This window comes from Myodes glareolus, chromosome 18 (genome assembly GCF_982192425.1).
Source record: "Myodes glareolus chromosome 18, mMyoGla1.1, whole genome shotgun sequence".
Classification (NCBI taxonomy): domain Eukaryota; kingdom Metazoa; phylum Chordata; class Mammalia; order Rodentia; family Cricetidae; genus Myodes; species Myodes glareolus.
This window is the reverse complement of record NC_142043.1, coordinates 48,863,311-48,881,298: the sequence shown is the minus strand read 5'-3', so window position 1 is coordinate 48,881,298 and position 17,988 is coordinate 48,863,311. Positions and strand designations below refer to the sequence as shown.

General features: G+C 39.6%; 1 protein-coding gene across 7 annotated transcripts in view; it reads left to right on the top strand.

Moving 5' to 3' along the window:
• The window catches only part of Ccar1 (cell division cycle and apoptosis regulator 1), a 48,879-nt gene extending 32,319 nt beyond the window's left edge, over positions 1-16,560 (top strand). For all 7 annotated transcript variants that reach the window (XM_085679705.2, XM_085679708.2, XM_085679710.2 and 4 more), the window contains 9 exons: positions 2,655-2,846; positions 5,064-5,303; positions 6,078-6,189; positions 9,672-9,754; positions 10,242-10,388; positions 12,730-12,850; positions 13,462-13,647; positions 15,045-15,250; positions 15,658-16,560. In XM_085679705.2, coding sequence (XP_085535831.1) covers positions 2,655-2,846; positions 5,064-5,303; positions 6,078-6,189; positions 9,672-9,754; positions 10,242-10,388; positions 12,730-12,850; positions 13,462-13,647; positions 15,045-15,250; positions 15,658-15,717 — 1,347 coding nt within the window. In that variant the 3' untranslated portion in view covers positions 15,718-16,560. The remainder of the gene's footprint in view (positions 1-2,654; positions 2,847-5,063; positions 5,304-6,077; positions 6,190-9,671; positions 9,755-10,241; positions 10,389-12,729; positions 12,851-13,461; positions 13,648-15,044; positions 15,251-15,657) is intronic.
• Positions 16,561-17,988: the final 1,428 nt, after the last annotated feature.

The following is a 17,988-nucleotide window of genomic DNA, read 5'->3' as shown; positions in this document are numbered from 1 at the left end:
CCAAACGTTAAGGGCAGCAGAGGGTACAGGCATGAGATGCCAGGCTTTCCCGTCCCATCCAGACAGCTGCCTAACTAGACAGTCAGTGTTACTATTAAAGTGTCCATGAGGTCTTTTTTCCCCTCAAGGTTTATTTATTTTATTTATATTTGCATGAATATTTTTGCAACATTTATGTATGTGTACCACATGCTTGGTGCCTGCAGAGGTCAGAAGAGGACGCTGCAGCTCCTGGAACTAAAATTTTGGATGGTTGTGAGCCCCCATGTGAGTGGTTGGGAAAACAAACCCGGATCCTCTTCAAGAACAACAAATGCTGTTAACCACTGAGCCATCTCTCCAGCCCAAAGTCTTTTTCTTTTTCTTTTATTTTTTGTTTTTTTTTTCTCCCTATAATTATTATAAGCATGTGTGTAAGTCAAGGAATTTCACAACTTGGTTCTCTTTCACCTTGGGGTAAGGGGTGAGATGTGAGCAGGGGACAACTTACTTGAGTGTTTAGACTCCATAGCAAGCACTATTCCCTGTGGTTCTCTCCCAGGCTTTTGAAGCCCTTAAAAAGTAACATTGAGCCGGGCAGGTGATGACACTTGCCTTTAATTCCAGTACTCAGGAGGCTGAGGCAGGTCTCTGTGAGGCCAACTTGGTCTGAGAGTTCCAGGATAGCCAGGGCTATTATACAGAGAAACCCTGTCTCGAAAAACCAGACAAAAAGAAAAGTAACAGAGGCTGGAGAGATGGCTCAGAGGTTAAGAGCCTTGCCTGCTCTTCCAAAGTTCCTGAGTTCAGTTCCCAGCAACTACATGGTGGCTCGCAACCCTCTGTAATGGGTTCTGGTGCTCTCTTCTGGCCTGCAGGCGTACACACAGACAGAATATTGTATACATAATAAATAAATAATAAAAAAAAGAAAAGTAACATAGATGGTGGTGGTGGCACAGAACTTTAATCTCAGGGAGGCAGAGGCAGGTGGATTTTTTTGACTTCCAAGGCCAGCTTGACCTACAGAATGAATTCCAGAATAGCCAGAGCTATAGAATGAGACCCTGTCTCAAACAAAAAATGCATTTGTATTTATTCTGTGTGGGATTGAACATGCCATTGAAATTGCCCAGAGGTCGGAGGATAATGCTGGAGTTGGCTTTCTTCTTCTATCCTGTGGGTCTGGGAGACCAAATTGAGATCATCAAGGTTGGCAGCAAGGACCTTTCTTTACTCACTGATTCACACACACACACACACACACACACACACACACACACCGTCTTAATTGACTTTGAGGTTTTTTTTTGTTGTTGTTGTTTGTTTTTCGAGACAGGGCTTTCCTGTGTGACAGTTCTAGCTGTCCTGGAACTATCTCTTATAGACCAGGCTGACCAAACAGGGATTCGTCTGCCTCTGCCTCCTGAGTGCTGGGATTAAAGGTGTGTGCCACCACTGCCTGGCCCGACTTTCTGAGTTTTTAAGAAGTTATTACTGATGTGACTCTGGCTGGCCTGGAAGTCTCTATGTAAAGTAGGCTGTCTTTGTGATTCTCCTTCTGTCTCTCTGACTTTCCATGTGCTGGGATTATAAAGCATGTGTTAGCATGATTGCTTAGTGGTTTTTTTGTTTGTTTGGTTGGTTTTTTAGACAGGGTCTCTCTGTGGAGCCCTGACTGTCCTAGAACTCACTCTGAATATAGACCAGTGTGGCCTCGAGTCAGAGATTCACCTGCCTCTGCCTTCTGGGTTCTGGGATTAAAGATGTGCTCCACCAGCCACCATGCCCACTAGCATTGCAGTTTTATTTTAGTACCTCAGCCTAAAGTGAGTAAAGCTAGAGGATTTGTTAGGTTCTTCCTCAGTAACACCAGAGGAGAGAGATTGGCTGAGAAGAGAAGCAGACTCTGCGCTAGCAGACTATCTTCTGTGCCTGATGATCCTGAGACCTTCTTGAGGACATTTCCTTCTCTTGGTGGCAACAGGAAATTTACTTTGTTCCTAGGCAGTTTGTGGTTTCTTGTTTTATTCCATGGGTTATAAATATCTTTGGGATGATGATACTGTCTCAGAGCTGGCCATGGCTTGAGTCCTTTCAGCTTCTGTCACTACTTTATAGCAGGATAAGGTGTGTCCTGTCTGTAGCCTATCTCTGGAACAGACTGTCTTCCCAGAAGGCTCAGTATCCTTTAGTGAAGTTATTTTTAGAAGCCAGTTGTATTCATTGACACTTGATGCTAGGCCTGACCACAGCAATTCAATATTTAGGACTCATGGTGAAAGGAGAAAACCAGCTGCCTGTCCCCTAACCCACACTTTACAAAAACCAATGTAATAAAGGAAATTTAAGAAAGAGAATTAAGAGCCATAAAAGGTCCTATCTCTGTTTTTAACCATTATGACTAATATAATTACTGTAAGAATCAGAAGACTTTGATTTTTGTTTTTTGAAACAAGAATTTATTCTGTAGTGGAGGCTAGTCTGGTACTCGCTGTGTAACTAGGCTGACTAGAACTCAAGGTCATCCCATCTGTCTTTGCACCAAGTGTTGGGATTACAGTCATGAACCACCACACGCAGCTCCTTTATTTTATTTTATTTTGAGTACATTTCAGTACACATGCACTTTGTACAAGGAAGCGTCACCATGACTTAAAATTTCAAATGTCTAGGAGGAGGAAAGAAAACGACAAGAGGAAATGGAACGCCAGCGCCAAGAAAGAAGATACATTTTGCCCGATGAACCAGCCATAATTGTACATCCAAACTGGGCTGCAAAAAGTGGCAAATTTGATTGCAGCATCATGTCTTTGAGTGTCCTTTTGGATTACAGATTGGAAGATAACAAAGAACATTCATTTGAGGTAATATTAAAGTTTAATTAGGATCAAAATAATACCCACAGTTGTGACTGACTCTTTAATGTATTAAATTCCTTGAGTTTTTGTTTGATTGTTCCCATTGTTTGTGTGTTTTTGGTCACCATCATTTATTATGAGAAAGTTAGATTTGTCCTTTAAGGTCTCTTAATAGACACAATAGACTACCTTTTGTTGTTTCATTCCTGTGGTGTGGTTTTGTCCTTTTTTTCTTCCTCCCCTTCCTTTTTTTTTTTTCTGTAAATTAACAAGTTAGATCTAAATTATTCTTTGTTTTGCATTTTGTGTTTTGGAGACTATTTCTAGTAGTCCTAGCTGATCTTGAAGTAGATTTTATCTGTGTGCTTATCTTGTCCTTGTGTCTGAGTGTGGCAGGTGTGCCTGACTCCTTTAGAGGCCAGAGAGGGTGTCATGTTCCCTGCATCTGTAGTTACAGATGTTTATAAAGCACCATGTGGGTGCTGGGAACCAAACCGAACAACAGTGATTAAGAGCCATTGCTCTTAATCACTGATTCACCACTCCTGCCCCTACTTGTCTTTCTTGAGGATGGCATAATATTTTATTGTTTTCTTTAGAATTAAAATAACCATTTAGTGGATTTGAAAATTTTGTGACTGGTTAGATTGCAAGAGAAAATAAGTGGCATTATCTTTCAACTTGAGTTTGTGTTCTGTCTTGTCTGTCTCTGTCTCTCGTTTCGATCTTAACAGGATCTTACTACATAGCTCCATCTGGCCAGGAACTCTTAGAGGTCCACTTGCCTTCCAAGCGTGCACCACCATGCCCAGCTCCTCTCTATTGCTAGTGCTGAGAATTGAACTCGGGCTTATGCATGCTATGGAAACCTCTACCACTAAGCTACATCTGCAGCTTTCTTTTTACTTTTAATAGTTTTGCTGAGATTCCAGGTTGACCCTAAACTCAATTTGTGTCCAGTTAGGCCTTCAACTCATGATTATTCTGCTTCAGTATCCTTTGGGCCTGCAATTACACAAATGCATTACTAAACATAACAGTATTTGCATTGTTTTTTATGTTCTGCTTATATGGTTCTGGTTCTTGTTTGTTTTTGTGAGATAGTATCTCATGCAACCCAGTCTGGTTTCAAACATACTATCGGATCAGGTTGGACTTGAAGTGCTTCTGATCCACCTCTTTTCTGCCTTTGGTATCTGGGATCACAGGTATGTGGCACTATAACCAGCTCTAGTTTTTGAGACAGAGTCTCATATAACCAAGGATGATGGTGAACTGTTGATTTTCTTGCCTTACCTCTCAATTGCTGAGTTTACAGGAAGGTATTACCATGTTTAGCAATAGATTTATATCTTTAAAAAAATCTTTACATAGAATATGATGACATGAGTTTATAGTGCCACCATTCAGCAGTCTGAAGCATGAAGAACATGAGTTGAAAGCCATCCTGGATACATAGAAAGATCTTGGGTTTTTTTTGTTGTTGTTGTTGTTTTAAGATTTATTTATTAATCAGTATATAGTATTCTGTCTGCATGTATGCTGCAGGCCAGAAGAGGGCACCAGATCCCATTACAGATGGCTGTGAGCCACCATATGGTTACTGGGAATTGAACTTAGAACCTCTGGAAGGGCAGTCAGTGTTCTTAACCTCTGAGCCATCTCTCCAGCCCTGAAAGATCTTGTCTTTAAAAAGAAGCCAAATGATGGTGGCACATGCCTTTAATCCCAGTACTTGAGAGGCAGAGGGAAGCGAATATCTGTGAGTTCAAGGCCAGCCTTGTGTACAGAGCGAGTTCCAGTACATCCAAGGTTACACAGGAAACCTTGTCTAGAAATTTAAAAAAAAAAAAATGTTCTTTTGAGGATATTTATTTATTTAAAGGGTCTCCCTGTGTGGCAGTTGCCGGCCTGAAACTCATAAATAGACCAGACTGGCCTGGAAGCCACAGAGTTTTGCCTGCTTCTGCCTTCCAAGAGCTGGGATTAAAGGCGTGTACCACCACAACTAGTTATTTTGAAGATTTTCATGGTCCTCGCATTATTCACATCCATTTTTATAGCTCTTGATTTCTTCTTTATCTCCCTCAGAAAGTATTACAGCTCTCTTATAGGTATAGAAAATAAGTGTGGTAAGATAGTGCTTGATAAATTGATTAACTGCTGGATTTATTCAGTATTTGTATTTAATTTGCCTAGATTAATGTTGGTTTCTTTTTGTAGGTTTCATTATTTGCGGAACTTTTCAATGAAATGCTTCAAAGAGATTTTGGAGTCAGAATATACAAATCATTGCTCTCTCTTCCTGAGAAAGAGGACAAAAAAGAGAAGGAGAAGAAAAGCAAAAAAGATGAGAGAAAAGATAAAAAAGAAGAAAGAGATGATGATACTGATGATCCAAAACCAAAACGGAGAAAATCAGGCGATGATAAAGACAAAAAAGAAGACAGAGAGGAGAGGAAGGTCCGTAATTTCCAGGATAGGCAACAAACTGAGAAATATTCAGTTCCAGCCTCTGTACAAAAGTCAAACTAAAAGTCTTGAATATTGTGTTGGATAGTTGAGTCGGATCATATGAGACTCTGCCTCAAAAACTAGAGCTGGGTATGGGGCCACATATCTATAATCCCATATATCAAAGGGGGAAGAGGAGATCCAGGAGTTCAAGTCCAACCTGAATCATATAGCAAAGCCTAATTTGATATCTGTAACTAATTTTATGATTTGTTTTCATCCTTTCCTCTCTTCTTCTGTCGTCTTCGTATTGTAATGTGTATGTTTTGCCTGTATGTGTATTTATACTCTGTGTGTGTGTGTATGTGTGCGCGTGCGGGCGTGCACGCATGCTGACCTCAGAAGTCAACAGTGAGTGTGGCTTGCCTGAAATTGAAGTTAAGTTATAGATGGTTGTTAGCTGCCATGTGGGTGTCGGAAGGGTTTCCTGTAAGGTCAGTCATTGCTCTGTATGTCCAAGCTGATTCTCTAGCCCTTCTTCCCTTTCTCTGTTTCTCTCTGCCCTTTTGTCTTTCTTGCTGTGAGCTATGACCTCCCTATTCTCCTGCCTTCAACTTCCAGGTGCTCAGATTACTGCCATGCCTCCCATGCCTTCCTTGAAGGTTATTACTGTTGTGAGCAGTTTATAATCGGACTTGTTACAAATACATCCATTTAATGAACTTATGTTTATTTGTCTGTCTTGTCATGATATTGCTTAGTTTTAAGCATCTTAAATTACAGAAAGAAGAAAAAAGAAAGGAAGATTCTAAAGATGACGATGAAACCGAAGAAGATAACAATCAAGATGAGTATGACCCAATGGAGGCAGAAGAAGCTGAGGATGAAGAAGATGGTATGTAGTAAATGACCTTGGGGCTGTAGAATGGACTAAATATTTTATGTTTTTTGAGTTTTTAGAAATTTTCTTTTTGTAAGACCTTCTTACTGCATAACTGATACTGGCCTATGCAGCCAGGTTGACCTTGGGTGATGCTCTTTGCCTGACTGTCCCAGGTGAGAGCTGTGATTTCAGGCTTATTCTACCACACCTGTCTGTTCTTTTGTTTGTTTTTGTTTTTTGAGTCAGAGTTTCTCTGTACTTTTGGAACCTGTCCTGGAACTAGCTCTTGTAGACCAGGCTGGCTTCGAACTCACAGAGATCCGCCTGCTTCTGCCTCCCAAGTGCTGGGATTAAAGGCGTGAGCCACCACTGCTTAGCCTGGCTTTTAATCTTAATTAATAATAAAATACCTAATGGCATATGTCGTTTTTCTTTCATTGGTGTTTGTAGTATTATAGTTACTTTTAGGATATTTACTACTGTGACTCCTGTGGAAACCAGGACAGCTCTTAGGAGTTGGTTCTCTCTTTCCCATGAAATCTGAGCATTGAATTCAGGATATCAGCTTGCAAGGCTCGTGATTTATCCACTGAACCATTGCACAGGCTCTTGCCACTGCTCAGTCACTCTGAGGTCCTTAAACCTGCCACTTAATATTCTTCTGTTAGGAACTTGGCACTGACAGTCTCTCCTGCCAGCAGGTTCAAAAGTCTATCCTCTTGACATCCTCGTATCTGAAATCTGTGCTCAGCTCTTAACTTTCTTGCTGAGGCCTATTCTGAAACAGACATTATGTAAAATTGATTCGTAGAGTTTACAGTGTGGTCTACAATATAGCATTATTTTACTTATGTCTTTCTTCACACTTGTTTAGTACTTTAAAAATTTTTAATTTAATGTGTATGTCTTTCCTGCATGTGTGTCTGAACCTCATGCATGCCTGGTGCCTTTGGGAGTCAGAAGAGGGCGTTGGATCTTCTGTTCCCGGAGTTACAGATGATTGTGAACCACTATGTGGGTGCTGGGAATTAAACCTGGGTCCTCTGCAAAAGCAACAATTGCTTTTTAAAAATGCTGGCCCATTTCTTCAGTCCTAGAAATAATAGTTTTAACAAATAAAAATTTGTGTTTGAAATGGTGATTAATCTTATTAGTAATCAAAAGGGTAGATAACAAAATGATATGTTTTAATTCATCAAGTTGACCAAATTGTCCAGACCTGGTTTAATCCCAGCTGTTTGGGAGGATAAAGGCAGGGATATCATGAGTTCAGGGCCATCTTGAACAAGGTAGTAAGAGCCTATCTCAGAATTAATAGTTTGCTAAGCATAGGAAAAGCTTCAGTTTAATCCTCAGAACTGGAAAAATGAATTTTTTGTCAAACTTAAGATGTTCTTTTGGCCGGGTGGTGGTGGCATACGCCTTTAAATCCCATCACTCAGGAGGCAGAGGCAAGTGGATCTCTGAGTTCGAGGCCAGCCTGGTTTACAAGACCTAGTTACAGGACAGGCTTCAAAGCTACAGTGAAACCCTGTGTTGGAAAACCTTTAAAAAAAAAATATTCTTTTGTATTGCTGGGGATCACATCTGAGACCTTACACATGGTAGGCAAACATATTCCCAACCAGAAAAGTAAGATTTTCTTTTAAAAGGTACAAGTTTTTCAAAGATATATGTGCTGTTACCTCAATAGTTTGTAGACTGGGTAGGAGAATTTCTGTGAATTAAATGCTAGCCTGTGCTATATAATGAGACTTTAATCTCAATTATTAAAAAGTATATTGTAATTTTTTTTTGAGACAGGGTCTCTTTACATAGCCCTGGCTATGTAAAGTCTTAAGAACTCTGCCTGCCCCTGCCTCAGAGAGCTAGAATGAAAGGTGTGTGCCACCACACCCAGCATGTCTTCACCTTAAACTTTGAGATTTTGTATTACATTGTGTGTTATATGTGTGTGCTCATGTTCAGGTGAGAAGATAACTTGGAAAAAGTCAGTTTCCCCGTGTGGGTCATGGGATTGAACTCTGTTACACTCGGTGACAAGTACCTCTGCCTGCTGAACAATCTCTCTGGCCTCTTCTTTTGTTTATTCTTTGTGAACATGCTAATGCGTGAGTGCAGGTGCACACGTGGGGATCAGATGACAGCCTTGGATTCTAGTCTTTACCTGGTTTTGAGACAGTCTTTGTTTATTTGTTTGTTTCTTATGTATACAGTGTTCTGTCTGCATGTCTGCCTGCTGGCCAGAAGAGAACACCAGATCTAATTAATAGATAGTTGGGAGCCACCATGTGGTTGCTGGAAATTGAAATTAGGACCTTTGGAAGTACAGCCAGTGCTCTTAACCTCCAGCCATCTCTCCCACCTGAGACAGTCTTTTTATTTGCCACTGCCTACGCTGGACTGACTGACCCAGGAGCGTTCAGGGATTCCCCTATCCCCAGCTCCACCTCAGCAGAGCAGCTGATGGGATGATAGACTCAGGCTGTCACATCTGGCTTTAGATGGGTCCCAGGGATCCAAACTCAGGTGCTATGCTGCTTCAGCAATGCTTTACTCGCTGAGCCTTCGCTCCACTCCCAAGACTCTCCATTTTTATGTATAAAGTTAATCATATAGTGGTATACACCTTGGATTCCCAGCACTAAAGAAACTGGGACAGGGTGAGAGCTAGTGTGAGGCTAGCTTGTGTTATATAATGATACCAGCTGTTCAAAGAAACAAGAGGAAAATGTTATGTGTATGTTTATAAATGGGCTGAGGAGATGACTCTGTTGCTAAAGTGCTTGGTGTGCAAGCATAAAGACCTAAATTTGAGCCCTTAGTACTCACATGGCATTGTAATGGCTGCCCTGGGAGGGTAAAGACAGGTGGGTTCCTGGAACTCATGAGCAACCTAGCCAAACCAGTAAGAAACACTGTCTCCATAAGATGGAGAAGAGTTGAGGAAGGCACCTGACTTCAGCCTCTGGCCTTCATATGCACAGAATAAATAAATGTACACACACACACACTTATATATAGAAACCGGTGGGTTTCATTTGGTAAAGCAATGTTTTCTTTCCTCTTATGTGTATGAATATTTTGCTCACATATATGTCTGTGTATTGTATACCATGAACTGGGAACTGCCATGTGGGAATTCTTAGTTCCTTATTGCTTTTTTTGTTTTTCTTTTGAGACAGGATTTCTCTGTGTAACCCGAGTTGCCCTGGAACTTTTCTTTGTAAACCAGACTGGCTTCGAACTCAGAGATCCTCTTTGCTCTGCTTCTTGAGTGCTTGGATTAAAGGCCTGTGCCAACACCACCAGGCTGCTTCTTAACGTTTTCTTAACGTTTCCTTACAACACCATTTTTTTTTGTTTTTATAATTTTTATAGACCTGTTATTTCATCTTTTGAAAACTTCTGTATTGGAAAAGTAGTTTGGGTTTCTACAGTAGTTAAAATGTCTGCATGAATAAATTTTTTATTCTTTCACGTTGACTTTACAGAGAGGGAAGAAGAAGAAATGAGCAAACGAGATGACAAAAGAGATGTCAACCGATACTGCAAGGAGAGACCCTCAAAAGAGAAGGTGGTTTTTTTGTTTTGTTTTGTCTTTTTTTTTTTCTCCTTCTTCATTTTCCTTTCTTTTCCCTTTGGATAAGGTATTTATTGAATAGAATATGGCACACGCTTTTAATCTCAGCACTCGGGAGGCAGAGGCAAGTGGATCTCTGTGAGTTCGAGGCCAGCCTGGTCTTCAAGAGCTAGTTCCAGAACAGAAGCCAAAAGCTATGGAGAAACCTTGTCTCAAAATACTAAAAAATAAAAATAATAATAATAATAATAGAAGTAAAAAATTAAAAAAAAAATAGTGATTTCCTTACCCTACATTTACTGATTTGGGGGTATTTGTGTTTGTCACGGTTTCTATTTTTTTATACTGATATATAAAATCCACTCATTTTAGCTAAAATGAACTAGATCTTTTTAAGATCAGTGCTTTCATACAGACAGAGCCTTGATTTCTCATTCTTCCATGGTAATAAACTGTATACCATATCTTCTGTTCATTCTAGGAAAAAGAGAAGACTCAGATGGTCACAGTGAACAGAGATCTACTGATGGCCTTTGTTTATTTCGATCAAAGCCATTGTGGTTACCTCCTTGAAAAGGATTTGGAAGAAATACTATATACTCTTGGATTGCATCTTTCTCGGGCTCAGGTAATCAATCTTGTAAATTTAAAATAAAAGGAATTTTTATAATGTCTTTTTTTTTTTTCTTTTTTGTGGTACTTAGGATAGAAGCTAGGGTCTCAATCATGGCTAGACAGGTTCTTCCACTAAGTTATATCCATAGCTCAGGAACTTTTTATGAGGTTACCCCTCTAAAAGGTAAGACAGTAGAAATAAATTCATTTCATTTATCTAATATCATAAATTCTACCTATCTTTCCTGAAGCAAGAGTCTCCTTTTGTTGCTCAGGCTAACTTCACTTTTGTGGCAATCCTACCTCGGTCTCTTCAATATTGGGTTTACAAGTATAAGCCACTTAGTGGGCCTTTTACCATTCTTTTTAATCTAAATGTTCTAGAATGTTAACTTTTTTAAAGAAACTACTTTTGGGGCCAGCAAGATGTCTCAGTAGGTAATGGCTCTTGTTAGTGAACCTGATCATCTGACTTTGATCCCTGGGACCCAAATGATAGGATAGAACCAGCACCCTGAAAGTTTCCTTCTGACCTCTGTGTGCTTAAATATGCACACACACAATTTGCCTTTTAGAAGTCATCACAGGGCAGTGGTGGTGCATGCCTTTAGTCCCAGCACTTGAGAGGCAGATGTAGGCGGATTTCTGTGAGTTCAAGGCAGAGCAAATTCCAGGAAACAAACAAACAAAAATCCATAATCTTTGGGGATGGAAAGATGAGTCAGTGAATAAGAGCATGTACTGCTCTTACAGAGAACCCACAGTTCCTAGCACCCAGGACAGGTGGCTGAAAACTGCCTGTAACTGTAGTTCCAGGGTATCTAGTACCCTTCTTATGGCCTGTTCAGTTTCCCACATACATGTGTGCACACTAACATACATAGATAAAAAAATTTAGTTGTTGTTTGGTTTTTGTTTTGGGGCAGTGTCTCTCTGTGTATCCCTAGCTGGCCTGAAACTATGTAGACCAGGATGGCCTCAAAACTTTCCTGCCTCTGCCTCCTGAGCTCTGATATTAAAGGCATGTGCCACCACTACTCAGCCTGACCCCATTTTTTAAAGATAATTTTTACAGCGGGGCTGTGGTGGTGCACGCCTTTAATCCCAGCATTTAGGAGGCAGAGAGTGTCAGACTTCTGTGAGCCTGAGACAAGCCTGATCTATAAAGGTAGTTCCAGGACAGCCAGGGGTACAGAGGGAAACCCTGTCTTGGAAAAATACAAAACAAAACAAAAACAAAAACTCAAAACAACAACAAAACACTGGGCTTGTGAAATGACTCATTACGTTGAGGTTCCTGTCCCCAAGTCTGCTTCTGTGAGTTGAATCCTGGGGACCCATGTAGTAGAGGCAGAGAGTTGATTCCTACAAGATGCCCTCTGACTTGTAGATGAGTATCAAAGCACATGTACATGCACACACATATCTAGAAAATAAACACTTAAGTGATTAATTTATAGAGAAAATACTTAAAAGTCTAAATACGGCTCTGGACTGACAGCTGGGGAACCTGCATAGGACTGAACTAGGCTGTCTGAATGTAGGTAACAGTTGTGTGGCTTGGAAAGTTTGTGGAACCAGGATTTAGCCCTAGTACATGAACTGACTTTTTGGAGCCCATTCCCTATGGAGGGATACCTTGTTCAGCATAGATACAGGGTGGGGTGGGGGAGGTGGGAAAGCTTTGTTCTTGCCTCAACTTGATGTGCCAGACTTTGTTGACTCCACATGGAAAGCTTTACCCTCTTCGAGGAGTGGATGGATGGAGGACTAGGAGGAGGGGAGGGAGGGTGAACTGGAATTGGTACGTAAAATGAATAAAGATAGTTTTTATATTTAAAAAAAAACCTAAATACTCTAAACTGAATTATAGTTATAATATATTTAATAATAGATAGCTGAGAAAATGATGACAGTTGATGCCTATTTTTGAAAACTACAACACAGTTCTAGGAGAATTAAGAAATGTGCTTCAGGGCTGGAGAGATGACTCAGTAGTTAAGACCACTTGGATTCCCTTCCCAGTGCCCACATTAGGTGGTGCACAACTGTTAGAACGCCAGTCCAGGAGTTTCTACACCCTCTTCTGGCCTCCTTAGGCAACTGAAACACATGTGCTGCACAAACATGCAGGCAAAAAGATAATCTTTTTAAAAAGAAAAACAAATTTCCTACAGTCAGCATGTATGATGGCACACACTTATAATTCTACCAAGAAAAGAAGAAAGGAAATATGCTTCAAGCTGGAGATCTAACTCGGTAACAGCCATTACCCAAATCTGAATGAGGCTCTAGCTCAGTGTTGCAGTGAATAGAGTGTTTACTTCTTATTTATTTACTTGCTTACATAATAGGTAAAGAAGCTTCTCAATAAAGTAGTACTCCGAGAATCGTGCTTTTATCGGAAGTTAACAGACACCTCCAAAGATGAAGAAAACCAAGAAGAGTCAGAGTCACTGCAGGAAGACACACTAGGTTTGATCCTTTAACATTTGGGGCCTTCTTTTGTTTAAATTGGTTTTGTTTATTCAGATAACCTTTGCTGTATAGCCCGTGCTGGCCTTGAGCTTTTAGGATTCTTCTGCCTTCGCTGTAGACTGAAGTTTCTGTCCTGCTTGGTCCTTCAGTCATTCAGTCCCAAAGAAACACAGACTTATATTAGTTATAAACTGCTTGGCCTATGGCTCAGACTTATTATTAACTAGCTCTTACAACTTAAATTGACTCATAATTCTTGTCTATGTTTACATGAGTGTCTTGGTACCTTTTATCAGTGTGGCATTCTCATCTTGCATCCTCTGTGGCTGGCTTATAGCCGACTCTCTGCCTTTCCTCTTCCCAGAATTCTCCTATTCTGGTTGCCCCTCCTATACTTCCTGCCTGGCTACTGGCCAGTCAGCATTTTACCTAACCAATACGAGTGATGAATCTTTGCAGTGTACGAGAGCATTACCCCACAGCATTAGCCTCTTGCATGCTGAAATCATACTGGACACTGGCCAGGTCTTGCCCTTTGTTGATTTTTTTTTTTTTTTTGTAACTGTATTCTTCATAAGTTGCTAAAGAAAAATGTTTTTATATTCTAGGAAACAGATTATTACTTCCAACACCAACAGTAAAACAGGAATCAAAAGATGGAGAAGAAAATGTAGGACTTATTGTGTACAATGGTGCAATGGTGGATGTTGGAAGTCTCTTACAAAAATTGGAAAAGAGCGAAAAAGTAAGAGCTGAGGTAGAACAGAAGCTCCAGTTACTAGAAGAGAAAACAGGTGAGGATAGTGTTGGCTGTGTTGGTGCTTTTAAATTATTTATATGGCACAGTGCATATGTACAAATAAGCCATACCCTATCAGTTTGTCTAAGCAACATACAGAGCTTTACTCTGTGTGTGTGTGTGTGTGTGTGAGACAGAGAGACAGAGAGACAGAGAGAGAGAATCCGCCAAGGTAGAGGGAGGGAGGGAGGGAGAGAGACAGAGAGAGAGAGAGAGAGACAGAGAGAGAGAGAGAGAGAGAATCCGCCAGGGTAGGGCCATCAGATCCCAATCCCTTGGAGTTACAGGCAGTTGTGAGCCATCCCAGCATGGTCTTTTGCAAAAGCATCAGGTATCTTACATCATGAGCCATCTTATCAGTGCCCTGGCTTTATTTTTCATTATTTTTATTGCTCTGCTTTGTAAGAGTCTTAGCTTTTGTATCAGATTTTGAGACAGGCTCTTACTGTGTAGCCTCCCAGGTACGGGAGTTCTAGGCATGAGACACATACCTAGCTAGCCTGTTTAATCTTTTTTAACTTCTTCTAGATCCATGTAAGTTTTACCATTTTCTGTTTTCTCTAAATAGTCATCAAAAATGAAACCTGAGCCAGGCACTCAGAAGACAGAGGGAGGTGGATTTCTGTGAGTTGGAGAAAGAGTCCACATAACAAATTCCAGGCCAACCAGAACAGCTATACAGTGAGACTTTGTCTCAGAACACAACAAAATATAAAGGAACCTGAAATTAGAAGTAACAGTATTTAAAACTGTTGATAGTTTGTTTCTGTTTTCTTTCTCTTTTTTTGAGACAAGGTCTCACTTTGTAACTTAGTGCTTTACCTGGAGTTGGCCTCAGACTCAGCAGTCCCTCTCTGTCAGCCTTAGAAGGGCTTGATATTACAGCTGTGTGCCAGAGACCTGGTTTGTGTTGTACATTAGAATTATTGAAGTTAATTTAACTTTTATAAACATTTCACAGAATTTTTGGGATTGTGAGGGTTGTTTATTTATTGCAGTGTTGTCTCAGTGCCTCATGCAGTTTAAATAAATTTGCTGCTGTTGGGTTATATTCTTAAGTCTTCATTTGTATTTCAACTTTGAGACATAGTCAAATTAACTTGCCTAAACTGAGCTTAAACTCATTCATTGGCCAAGGCAGATTTTAAACTTAGGATCTTCTTGACGTAGTCTCCCTGAATAGCTAGAATTACAGGCCTTTATCACCAGGTTTAGCTGATTTTGAGTTTTATAGCTCAAATTCTATTTTCTGTTACATGTATGTATGTGTGTATGTATGTGGGCATACGCACCACAGCACACCTGTGGAGGTCAGAGGATAACTTTTGAGAGTGGGGTTTCTCTTTCTAGTATGTGGAGTCAAAATGTTATATTTTGAAATTTTTTTAACAGATGAAGATGGGAAAACTATATTAAACTTGGAGAATTCTAACAAAAACCTCTCTGGTGAACTCAGAGAGGTCAAAAAAGACCTTGGGCAGTTACAAGAAAACTTGAAGGTTTCAGAAAACATGAATTTGCAGTTTGAAAACCAATTGACTAAAACACTCAGAAACTTATCAACAGTAATGGATGATATCCACACTGTCCTCAAAAAGGTTAGATAACTTTGTCTTTTCTGTCTCTAAAACTGCTCACTGGCTTTCAGTGTAATTGAATGCTATAGTCTTCATAGTCTCCTAGAAACAAGTATTCCCAGCATTCTAGTCTTCCAGAAAGTATCCAAAAGTAATTCCAGAGTAACTATTTGCTTACCAAACTTACCTACGGTATGCAAATGATTTTTGTATATATATTTACTGAATAGACCAAATATTTGGCTAGATTATAGTTACCTGGTGGCCAAGATCTGAGTTGACTGTCCCATACCACTAAAAGGAAAGAAAAATTGAGCGGCCATTTATTAAAATTAATTTATTGATATTTACCACTCAGTAACTACTATTTTAAGGTGACTTGAGAGTAACAAGAGACTAATAACATATACTTTGCTCTTATTTTATAGGATAGCATAAAGAATGAAGACAGAGATCAGAAATCCAAGGAGAATGGGTCAAGTGTATGATAAAATGCATTTGGTGATGGAGTGGTGTTATATAATGTACCATATAAAAATCATGATACAGGAATGTGTGAAGGCAATGCATGTTTGATTGTAGTAGTGTAAACATGTTAGCTGAAATGATGTATAAAGTTTTATGACTGTGAGTCTGCTTTTGGAAATTGCCTGTAATTTCTAGCATTCAAATTAAATACTCACTGAGTGGAAGAATTTTGCATTGCAAAATCTTTTAGGAAGAATTTTGTTATAGTTTTGACCCCAATAAAGTTCATCAGTTTAATTGACAGTAACATTTAATTACTAAATGTCATTTATTGAAATATGTAGAAAACTTGCTTTATTTATAGAATTATTGTTAGTTTTATAGTTCATTTTTAGTTTTGGTATAAATCATAAAACAGCATGCTGTTTAATATTTGCAATTTTTTTGAACTTAATATTTTCAGTCTTTAAATGCATTTGCTAAGAAGTTAATTCATAGACTGGGCCTGGTGGCACATCCCAGAAATCCCAAGATTATGAGTTGTTAGGCCAGGCTGAACTACATAATGAGATGTGGTCTCAGAAACAATGCAGTTCCTCCAAAAGACACTGTCTCTAAAACCCACAACTAAGAAAGTAATATAGAGCTAGCAATGTGCTTAGAGTTACATAAATTACTAGTCTTGACGGTACTGTTACTACACTCAGTTGTTTTACTTGCCCTGAATATTTCCTGTTTTAATTTTGAGAGTTAAAACAAAAAGCAGTGGACATCAAATGTACAGTTTAGTAACAAACCGGTAGGTTGTCAGTATGATTGATGCCTTAAGTTAAGTCATTAATTAAAAATATTTTTTTAATTAATCTGTGTACTTTCTTCAGAATTTTGGTGGATGCTTGAGACTTATAAAGACAGGAAATAAGATTTACTGTACGTCGTTGGTTTTAGTGTCGTGAACTTATTGTAGCACATTTGTTAATATTGACAAGTTTCTTTCTATTTGGTCTTTCTATTGGATAGATGCTGCTGACATCTAGTTGGTAGAGCTCAGCATCCTGTGTTTTGTGGGACAGCCCCAACGAGGAGTTATTCAAGGCCAAATGCTGATAGTGTTCAGCTTGAGAAAGAGGGCTAGGTGACATTTTGTGTGTCACATTATACTAGTGAAAGCACGCTTACGTCTAGGTATGGGCACATGCCTTTGATCCCAGCCTTGGGAGCCAGAGTCAGGCAGATCTCTTAATGAGTTCATGGTCAACCTGGTTTATATAGCAACTAAAAGAACAGCTTGGGCTATGTAGAGACCCTGCCTGGGCGGCAGGGGAAGCAGAATTAAATTTGTTTGAGATAGTTACAGTTTTCGAGTTAAAAACTAGAAAAATGCCTATTGTCATAAAAAGAGGTGTTTATATTTTGTTTTGCTTTGTTTGATTTTGATAAAATAACGGTCAGATAATCACTATAGGAGCATATGATAATGTAAGGTGCCATGTTAACCAGTTATCTAAGCTAAGTAGAATCCACTCCACATGGCTCTTACAAGGGATTTCTTAACGGGCCCCAGATTCTTTTAACCACTTTCTGTTTTGAATTGATGTTTCTTTTTGTGTGTGGGGTTGTGTGTTTATATTATATTACAATGTATATAGGTGATTTGCCTGTATGCATGTCTCTGCAACAGATAACATTCCTGGTGTCTACAAAGGCCAAAAGTGGGTGTTGGAGTCCCTGAAACTGGAGTTATATGTGGTTATGAGCTGCCATGTGGGTGCTGGGAATTGAACCCTGCTCCTCTCAAAAAGCAGCAAACTGCTGAACTATCTCTACCACTCTCTTAGAGTTTTTTCCCCCCTAAGACAGAGTTTCTCTGTGTATCCTTGGCTGTTCTCAAACTCCCTCTTGAACTTAGAGAAATCTAGCTGCCGAATGCTGGGGCTAAAGGCATGAGCTACCACCACCCAGCCAAGAGTAATTTTAATTTATCCACAGTCACATTACTGATTGATACATGGTTATACAGATCCACATGAGTTTTTTGTTTGTTTGTTTTTAACTTGAACTTAATAAACATTAGCTGGGAGTGGTGGCATATACCTTTAATCACAGCACTTGGGAAGCAGAATCAGGTGGATCTCGTTGACTGTGAGGCCAGCCTGGTCTACAGAGTGAGTTCCAGGACAGCCAGAGCTACACAGAGAAGCCCTGTCTTGAAAACAAACAACCCAACAGTGCCACATAAAATACAATTATGGTAGCTTATACCTGTACTATCATCAGCTAAGAGGTAGAAG